We start from the raw sequence: 10,209 nt of genomic DNA on the forward strand, positions 1-10,209 counted from the left end.
GCCTCGTTGAGGCGGAGCTCTGCGACGCGGCCGGTGAGGCCGAGGGCCTCGGGGGACCAAGTCCCTCCGCGGATGCCTGCAGGGCGGGCCGCCATGGCCGAGGCGAAGCGGCGGAGGAGCACCCTGGCCTCCGGCGAGGGCGTGGGAAGGGCGAGCACCGGCTTGTTTTCCTCTTTCTCCGGCGCTGGGAGATTGAGGTCGGGGAGCACCGGGGCGGCCGGCGCGGGAGCCACGGCCTCGACCTCCTCCATCGCTGCCTCCGGCTGGACCGCGTTGGGTGGCGCGAAGAACTCCGGCACGGGGTCGTAACCCGGCGGAGCAAAGTGCGCGCGGTCCTCGTCGGAGGGCGTCGGGGATGGGAGGCATGGCTGAAATCCATGCCGCATGCAGTAGTACATCGTCGGAGGCGATGCCGGCGGTGGCGGTGGCACCAGGAGTTCCTCGTCGCCGAAGTCGCGCTCGGGGTCGTCGACAAGCCAGCCGGCGCTTGGTCCGCCCAGCAGCCACTCCATGGGTGGAAGGGCGAACTCCGGCGGCACGGGCATCAGTTCGTTGATGTCCGCGCTGATGTTTGAGGCTGAGGCCTCGTCTTCGTACACTGCATCAACCACTTCTTCGGCAGCAACCGCCGGCGCGGCGACGACGACGGCCGGTTCGGCAGCGACCACCGGGGTTTGTTCCCGGCGCACAACAGCCGTGGTGCTTGGCCCCGGGTCTCCAGGGGCGCGGTGGCGCCGCATCCAGTGGCGGTTGTGGTGCTGGGGCGTCCGCCGGTTGCTGCGGAGGCGGTTGCTGTGGAGGCGACGGCGGAGGCCACCACCACGGAGGCTGAGGCCTCGTCTTTTTCCACCGCGTCGGGGTACCCAGCGGTTGCCGCGGTGGCGGAGGCCACCATTCCAGTCTGGGCGGCCATGACGGCGAGGGCCGAAGTACCAGTGGCTGTGGTTCCGGCGAGGGGCAGTGCGAGCGGAAGCCCGGCGAGGATGGTGTTCCCTTGCCACAAACCGAGCGAAGGAAAAAGCGAGGTCTGAGATGGAAGACATCTTTTTACTCACCTTTCTGTCTCTTCTACTGTGGCCTATTGCTTTTGGCAGGGCGCGTGCATGATAACGTGAGAAGAATCGAGTGAGAATGAAGTGAATGGATGCTTTATTGATTGTGACTGCAGGCTATACATACTAGCCGAACAGACGTGGTACATATGTCGGTTTACATCTTTCCGTCGCTTCGGAAGAGTCACAGCGACTGTTCGCTATAGACAGCGTTTGGACAACACGAGATTCTAACTGCTAGGCAGAATATTCCATAGAATATTCCTATACAATTATAACTGCCTAATTAGCCTGATACTAACGCTAATAACAGTTCCTAACACTCCCGACCACGATGTGTCTCCACTCCAAATCCCTTGGTCCACCTGCACTTGGCCGTCGCGCTCTCCTCCTCCGCCGGTTCGCCTCTCCGCACCTCGCGATACCAAAAATCTCCCAACAAAAAGGTGTGCTCTCTCTCTGGCCGTGGTTTTGAGACACGCCAACAACATTGTTTTGTTTACCATGCTATACATGCACATTTCTGGTAGATCTTGATAGGTTGAAACGGGCCAAGCAAACATGTTCTCCACTTCAACTGGTAGCCCAGGTCATACCACCAGATGCATTTCGGCCTACCGATTCGTGGTCCGCGGGAATGCAGAGAACGATTGTGACGATGCAATGCTGCGTGTTTGCTTCTGCACAGGCTAGGTTTGTAGTCGCTTTTGCTGCTCTTCGGTGGTGTGCTTAACACTGCACACCAAGAATCACTAGACACAGCGACCAACAAATGAACTACGACCATGTAAACCAAGCCCTAGCTACATAGGAATATCACTTATTCATTTAATCACACACATAGACTAATAGTTTATCGGTTCACCACCACTACATGGGGTAGATTTAGAAAAGCGATGCGCATTTCATCGCAAAACTTTCATCGCAAAACGGGAAAGAAGTTCACGCCTAAATGCATAACACCTAGGGGGATCTCTCTCTCTCTCTCTCATTGCGAATCAGGGTTTAGCCGCGGCGAGAGTGCGATAGATTTCGACATGGCCTCTTTGGCACTCGGGTTTGAGGGGAAAGAAAATTGAATTTGAGCTTCAAACTATCACTTTGAATTCAAAATAAAAGTACCGTTGGAGCAGCGCTTGCATTCAAACTACTACCTTTAATTTGAATTCAAATTTGAACATTAAACAAGACTCCAAGTAGAATTTAGATTCAAACATCGAATTATCATTACAGTGTTTCCGAATAAGGAAAATTTGAGCTTTATTGATAAATAAACACATTACATTGTCTTTACAATATTCTTGAGATAATACAATAATGAACGAATAAATAAATGAAAATGTTACAACGTTTACAACACATGAATATATACCTACTTACAATCTTGCTACTCTCATCATTCCATTTCCCTTTCCATTGCTCTGTTTACCTGTAAAATAAAGTTGAAACATGAAAATAAGTGGTACTACAAGTGGAATTCAAAAATAAGCCATTAGGGTGATAATCATCAACTTGGCCGACCCAGTCCACTTGGCTCAGCCCGTCACAACCAAGCGCTCACACATAGGGGGACTAACACACACACACACACACACACACACACACAACACAATCACAGGGGGGGTAGTCACGAGAGTAGTGTCGACCAAGAATTACAGAGCACCTGGTTATATATAAACGAGTAGCTACTGCACCAACTCAAGCATCGGCAACACCAGATCATAGCCATAAACCACCACCATCCAGTTCATACCCGACCATCACAAAACCATAGGATGGTGAACTAGAGCAAGATCAGACAATACATGATCTAGGAGGAGCAAGGCTGATCAAGAAGTATATATTGCTAAAATATCAACCTCAACAAGGTATACCAATACCCTGGAATAGACCCAAGGGATCTATTTCATACCTCAACACAACCACCATATGAATCAACAACAAAAACTAGAATATAAGTTTATCATTATTTGGCATTTGACCAAGTGAAGCTTGCACTCAAATTAGCAACTAGATAAATATTAGAAAACCAAGAAATACTGCTCTTGACATTAGAAAAAAATAGCATAGCCAGAATTAATCTCAACTAGCACAGTTCATCCAAGAAGCCAAGAAAAACACCTAGCTACTAAAGCCTAAACCATCAGAGGAGTAGAGCAGTATGCATTAATCCATTTGGATATTCTCTACTTATTTCTTTCAACATCAAATATATCAGTGGCAAACATATGATGTTCACCTACTGCTGATCAAGCTCACCATCCAAATCCATACTTGCAAATACATTTAGAGATCAAACAAGCAGTAGCAGGAACTACTATTGAAATTCACTGCATCTAAGCAACTGAGGTAACCCACAAGAAAAGTCAATATAATCACGGAAATTCAATTTGGCTCCCGGGTGCGTATGCTCCCCCTACCAAAAATCATATTTCGAAATGTTAAAAGATTTGGACAAAAAATTCTACATGTACATCTCCATAATATACGTGCGTTCGTCAAGTTTCACGAAAAACCAATATTTTATGTGGTCTATATAAAAAATAGAAAGTTTATCTTATGAAAAGCATTATTTTTAGCATTGAATTTTGTCTTTTTTACACACGTCACATAATAAGTCGATTTTTTATGAAATGACTTTATGAGCACGTAGCACGTGAAGATGTACGTGCGAACGTTTAGTTTCAATTTTAAAAAAAATTCAAAATGTATGTAAGATGTATTTTGAAATATAGGGAGCATGTGCACCCATGTTCACTATAAACTTCATATAAGGGCTATATTCATTTCATAGCCAAGGCATCACATCATGCCCCCCAAGCACAATCAAGAATGTACGTTTAACCTTTCTAAAGCAATAGCTCCAAGAAGAGAAGCATGCACAATTCCCAACTAAACTCGAAAACAAATGTTCATCTGCAATCAACTAAAAGGAATCATTCAACTACTGCACATGAGCAGCAGAATGAATATCAGTCCAGTACAAAGTACACGTGTAGATAGATACACCGTGGCCAACTTAATGATAGAACCGAGTGATCATAGTAAAAATGGAGAAGTAACAAAGATTAGCAGCATAGTTTAGTCAATTAGAGCCACTAGGAACTACTCCTAGGTCCAATCTTTACTATTAAATACGAGTTGGTCGTTTGACACTCAACGCACTTTGCGGTCGTCATTAAAATCATCCGGGCCGTCCAATTTACATCTAATGGTACAATAGGTCGTAGTAATCCCTGGTTCATCTAATTACCCTTCTCTGCCACCGATAAGTGAGAAATACCCATTCGGAACACCACAGCGAAAAAGAAGCAACAGTCGGGCCTCCTTCCATGGAACCCTAGCATAGGGTCCTGCCGCCGCCCCTCGTCTCGCCCCTGCGAGTAGGGCGTGGTCGCCCTCCTCCTTCCAGATCGCCTCCAGCCGGGCGTGGTCTTGGAGCGCCGCCGCCGATGTTTCCCAGCGCATCAAGAAGGATCTGCCGCAGCAGGACCCGTGCAAGTTGGCTCTGGGGCGGAGGTTTCCGTACAAACTGTTGCAGGAGCGCAGGGGAGGGGCACTCGAGCAGTCGAGCGTGGCAGGGAGAGGAGGGACCACAAGTCGCGGCGGCGGCCATAAAGGTCATCTTGCCGGGCTGGAGCACCTCCGCCGCGTCATGGCGCACAACCAGCTGCCGGCCGTCGGGATGCAGGGGAGGGCCGATGGTGGTCGCGGTGTCGAGGAGACCGGTGTATTAGGAAGATGCGCTTGAGATTGAGGTTGAACAGATCCAGGCCCACGAGCGCCGCACCACCTGCTCCGGCAAGCGCCCCCGCACTGACCCTGTCCCACTCTCCCAATTCAACGACAACCAGCTCATCTCAGGTACCCTCCCGCCTCCTCAACCATCTCCTAGACTATTGATCCCTCTACCCCAATCCAGCCAATCTCTCGACGTACACAGGGTTCTATGCTTACCTTACCGTCCCTGTTTATCTCTGTGTGATTACAGCCTGCTGGAGTGGACGAGCCAGGTCAGGGAATCGGCAAACGGGTATTTTCTGGCTGCAACTACGGGGGGCGGGGAGGCGACAGAGGCACGGTACAATCCTGCCTGTTTTTCCTCCGCAGGGCGGCGCAACGCTGGGGCATCTGGCTCTTCTTCCTGCCCAGGGGCATGACAAGGAGAGAGAAGAACCGTTCGCGGCACTTCTACAGGTCTATTTTGATGTCTTCTTTAATGTTGCTATTTTGGACCGATAGGCCTGTAGATTGTTCCTTAATTTGATTCCTAGATATATGACCACAATGGTGTTATCACTTAGAATATAAATCAATTTAACTGAAATTGGAAATAACGTAAGTAAATGGATGCAATAAAAAGTAATCCTCCGATCCCAAAAAAGTATTGGAATCCTAATGAAAATCACATTTTACAATTACGCCCTACTAAATTCACAAAAAGAAGTACAACGCCATCCGTCAACCCAAACTGCCCGAGTCCAGGAATCGCGTGGAGCGGCTCAGTAGTCTCGACCCAAGCAGCTGCAGCATGCAGGGAATCACACGGAGCGGCTCAGTACCCCGGTTTTTTTTTTTACATAATGGCCACTTCCGACGCTTTTATCATCGGTGGGAGTAAAATGCTTCTATATGTTCAAATGTTGCTTGTCCTACGTACTTTGGTAATCATCTTAATTGACACCAGTGTGAGCTCTACAATTATCGGTGCTTGGAAGTTTAGTGAGTTTGCTTTAGAATCCGTGAATGTATGGTTCATGTCATATTTACTGTACTAATTATGATTCAGTTTAGCATTTACATTATTCACAATTGGCACATGAACTGAGAGTCTCACACTAATAAGTTCCCAGTCAAAAATTTCATCTCCTTGATATTTCGGCAATACAACAACACTATTAACATCTATACTACCAATATCTTGAGGATTAAAAGTATATTCCACTTTGTTAATAATATTTGCAAGCACCCTTACATGTATATATCTCTATGCAGAAAGGACTGCATGTACTGGACACTTGAATGGATGCCTCATTCGACAGATATTGTCCTAACTGATCATCAGTAAGTTTATGCTAATCTTTTGGCACTGAATGCTCCTACTATTTTTCCAGTATAGAACGCCTTGTTACCGTAGCAACGTTTCAATATTTCAACATATGTACGCAAGATCTGTCTATCATTCTCAACTTGCTATTTGAAGATTTCAACATGGACAGCTTAAATTTCCTCCTATTGCAAGTATGTTGGTGTTGCAACTTTTGGGAACACTGGTCCGATGTGCTTCTTTACATCGAAACAACATGATGCCTAAGGTAATAGCAATCATAAACTAAATAAGGAACAGTAGAATGCTCCTGAAGCACGGAACTTACTAATGTTTAAATGATACCTGTTCTTCAATATTTGTTTTTGAAAATACACTGAGGACAACAAGTGCCATTTAGTAGCAAGATTGCAGTCACCCCACCCTTGTACATGTTGCTGTTCAAAATTTTAAATGGAATAAATTTTCGAGAAATTGTTAGATCAGACTAAATCTTGTTAAATAAGAAAATTCATTAGCATTTGGTGTAACCATGTCATGGAGGGAGCAATGAGCATTCGGTTCTAATATAGCTGAAGCAATCATCCTTACATGTATGCCTACAAGGTGGAGATATGTGCATACATTCTTTCTTATTTAGGTGTGAGGGTACTCAGATATTTCTTCTTCAAGATGATAGCGGTCCATTTAAAGAATAACTGATAGTTGGTATATATAGCAGAGATGATAAAATTATAATACTCCCTCCGATCCATATTACTGGCGTTGAAACACATGTATCTAGACACTAAAATGGGTCTAGATACATCCATTTATGCGGCAAGTAATATGGATTAGAGTGACTACTGCAATTTTTTATGTATTGTATAATGTCCTTGAATATTATATAATGCGAAGGCATGTACTACTAAAAGGCGCTCCTATCCAGAACAACCTTTCTGAACTATGGGCATTGATGCACTTCTGCATGCCTTCAAAATTGGGCCGCCGATGAGCTTCTTTCTACTTTCAAGGGAGCAGATAATTTGCTAGCAAGTGCGTACCATAATTAATACCCGCTCCATCCCAAAAATGATATCTCATTTTTTTCTAAATTAGGATGTACTCCCTCCGTTTCTAAATATAAACCATTTTTTGAGAAAAATCCAGAATATAAGGTTTACTGTGTTGCCTCACTTGTATGGACAATATTTTTAGGGATTTGATTAGGTTTCCTTATCTTATGCAAAACTCTCTATTAGCTCATGTCAATAGCCTAGGGTTAATCCCAGCCAAACATGGTGTATTTTTTTCTAAATGTATGTTCCTTAATTTCCATGCCAGAAACTATATGGCTTATATCTAGGAACGGAGGAAGTTTATAAGTAATATAATGGAGGGATTCATCTTCAGCTCTAATCAATATCCAGGGTAACATTTGCTTTTCCTAACAGAAACAACATTTATGCACCATGGTGTTAGCAATATATGCCTCATGTGTTATCAGTCTAATGTTTTTCAGTAAGCTGCCACATTGGGTGCTAGCATACTTTTTTTTTTTGCTTCATGATGTATATGTTTGGGTAGGTGCATGGTGATGGATTAGCTAAATTCTACAGCCAATTTTTGTGGGAACACATAAAAGCAGAACATACCTTATACTCCCTCCGTATAAAAAAAAGCTTCTCAACTTTGTCTAGATACGGAGGTATCTAGACACATTTTAGTTATAGATACATTCGTATCTAGAAAAAGTTAAGCAACTTTTTTTTGGAACGGAGGGATACATATTTTTGTTTGTTTGTTTTGATATAGTGACTTGATTGACAATCCTCTCTTCATGGCAGCATAAAGTACCTGTGCTTTTACAAGTATTAAATTACCACATTATCATTGCTAAGGCGTACAAATCAGATACACCATATGTCCCTGACACTGATGTTAAATGATATTTCACAGTTTTCTGAACATGGAGGATAGATCCACGCTGTGATTGGAGCAGGCAGGAAAACGGAGTAGAGGGATGCTGCATTGGCTTGTGTCCGGAGAGATGTCTAAACCACTAAAAAGGATTGACCTGTGAGTATATTCTTTAGCGCATCTATGTACATTTTGCATCTCCACTCTATGATATTACAGAAAATGTCTCTTATCCTTTTCTTCTTTAGTTACACCACTGCTTAGCAGATGTTTCTCTTGGAGACAAGACACATGTCATGTCTCAAGGTTAACTTGCTATCGAATACAGAATTCCAAAAAAATCTTATTGTTATTGGTGCCTGCCATGCTCAATATCTACTGGTTCTTTAGCACAAGTTCAAAATAAACATTTTACCCTTTCTAGAGTTAATTGTGACTCCATTACTTTTATGTAGTTGAAATGTAGTACATGTCAGCAATGCTATTGTGGGCAATGTGAAGTTGCACCTAAGGGAGCAAAAACTGTTTTCCCAAAGTCAGACATTTTTGGGCATGCAATGTTAATAATATTCTTTTATGTGTGTAAATTTCTAAGAAAAAAAAGGGACAAGTTAGTTTTCATCAGAGGACAGAGGTGTTGCACAGCGGGAGGGGAAGGGAAGAAAAACATATATTCAATGTTGTCATGATAAGACTATTGATAATCTGTTCTCTTGCCCAGTTGTAAAATATGAACAAAGAGTAGTACTCCCTCCGATCCATATTAATTGACTTCAATATGGATGTATCTAGAACTAAAATGTGTCTAGATACATCCATAGAACTAAAATATGAACAAAGAGTAGTTCAATCTGCTCTCAGTATAATTGTGTCCTCGACAAACTTATCTTGTGTGTGATAGTTTGTTGGCATTAATATCTAAACTTAGGAGTAATGATTGGATGGTTTTCATATGGTCATGTGGAATGCTGGCAATAGTCAATGCTTTCAGGGCATAGTTCCTGCTAATGCCCTGACTTTGATATCCATAATCTGTTATTGAGTTGATCTTTGGTCTAAACTGCAGATAACTGCAACAAGTGGCTCTTCGTTAAGGACCCCATAAATTTGTGGTTGTTGCTTCTGGGGGTATTTAATACAGGACAAGGTTGGGTGTCGAAGAACTTGCGGAGAAATGTGCTGGTGTGTGCGCCATTTTGTGTTGGATATACAATTGCCTTTGGTTTTGGGAACATTGTCAGGGGCTAAGGGAAGGTTGTGGCGGCTTCCCAAAACTTTTGTGGCCCCTGGTAATCTTTTTTTTCCTTTTATCGTCTTATTTATTCCTTGAAGTAATATATTTCAATTTTGTTAATCAAACCGAGGAGTAAATCCATGAAACAAGTGATTTCAAAATCACATATTTGCGAAGGAACTGGGAGTGTATTAATTAGTACTCTTTTGGTATCTTTGGTGACATATTTTTATCTCACCAAACACAACAATTCTTAAGTGTCCAAGAAACATAAAAATGAGAGGAGACATATATCACCATCACTGCCATGTTCTTTTGATTGTAGTAAGGCATAACCCAGCCAGGAAGTAAGGAAGCTCTGTGAATTCTTAGCCTTCTAGCTGGTTTAGGATGACACGCAACATATATGTTGGAAATTATTGGGGTGCGTCTGGGAAGCTATAAAGAAGAATATGTGAAATATCACGCGTTTAGTGCGCTGTCCTAAAGATATAATACTACCATTTCTTGGAATACATAAAGCAATAAGGAATCCTAATTTTTTATAACACATGAATATTCATATGTATTATGACAACATTCTGAATGAGAAAAAAAGATACCGTGGCAACGCACGGGCATTCAACTAGTACCTTTAACATAGTAGATCAAGCAATTCAATCTAGAACAGGAATTCTAGCAGAGCAACCAAACGAGAATGGAAATGCAGAAGATCAATAGAGAGAGGGAGTACAAAGAGAGAGGGGAGAAAATTACCTGCATACGAGAGCAGTAACCACGACATGGTGAGGCAGTGCTCATGCAGTCTTGATCACTGGAACACTACAAGGACGGTGCCGACGTTAAGCCGGCGAAACCATCAAGGAAGATTGGTGCACGAGTACTAGGAGGCCACCAGGGATCTCAACAACACCGACAAGGTCAGGTCAAGGGACAGAAAATCCCCAAACTAAAACCCTAGAATCTTGCCAAGGGTG

The 10,209-nt window shown here is 43.6% G+C and overlaps 1 protein-coding gene across 2 annotated transcripts; it reads left to right on the plus strand.

The window, feature by feature from the left end:
* The first annotated feature begins 4,356 nt into the window (after positions 1-4,356).
* LOC127343541 (uncharacterized) lies at positions 4,357-9,408 on the plus strand. Of its 2 annotated transcripts, XM_071828359.1 has the most exons (6): positions 4,357-4,916; positions 5,044-5,249; positions 6,048-6,116; positions 7,423-7,509; positions 8,038-8,157; positions 9,065-9,408. In XM_071828359.1, exons 1-4 carry the CDS (start codon positions 4,794-4,796, stop codon positions 7,442-7,444), a joined length of 420 nt encoding a protein of 139 aa, XP_071684460.1. In that variant the 5' UTR covers positions 4,357-4,793; the 3' UTR covers positions 7,445-7,509; positions 8,038-8,157; positions 9,065-9,408. The 2 variants fall into 2 exon arrangements, with proteins under 2 accessions (XP_071684460.1, XP_051225625.1); XM_051369665.1 differs by lacking the exon at positions 7,423-7,509.
* The last annotated feature ends 801 nt before the right edge of the window (positions 9,409-10,209 follow it).

The sequence above is a fragment of the Lolium perenne genome, chromosome 3 (genome assembly GCF_019359855.2).
Source record: "Lolium perenne isolate Kyuss_39 chromosome 3, Kyuss_2.0, whole genome shotgun sequence".
Classification (NCBI taxonomy): domain Eukaryota; kingdom Viridiplantae; phylum Streptophyta; class Magnoliopsida; order Poales; family Poaceae; genus Lolium; species Lolium perenne.

Excerpts from the sequence above, each read along its gene's own strand:
- LOC127343541 (XM_051369665.1), top strand. The coding sequence starts at position 4,794 with ATGCGCTTGAGATTGAGGTTGAACAGATCCAGGCCCACGAGCGCCGCA. Across the intron at positions 5,250-6,047 it reads CGTTCGCGGCACTTCTACAG|AAAGGACTGCATGTACTGGA; the intron begins GTCTATTTTGAT and ends ATCTCTATGCAG. Across the intron at positions 6,117-8,037 it reads ATTGTCCTAACTGATCATCA|TTTTCTGAACATGGAGGATA; the intron begins GTAAGTTTATGC and ends GATATTTCACAG.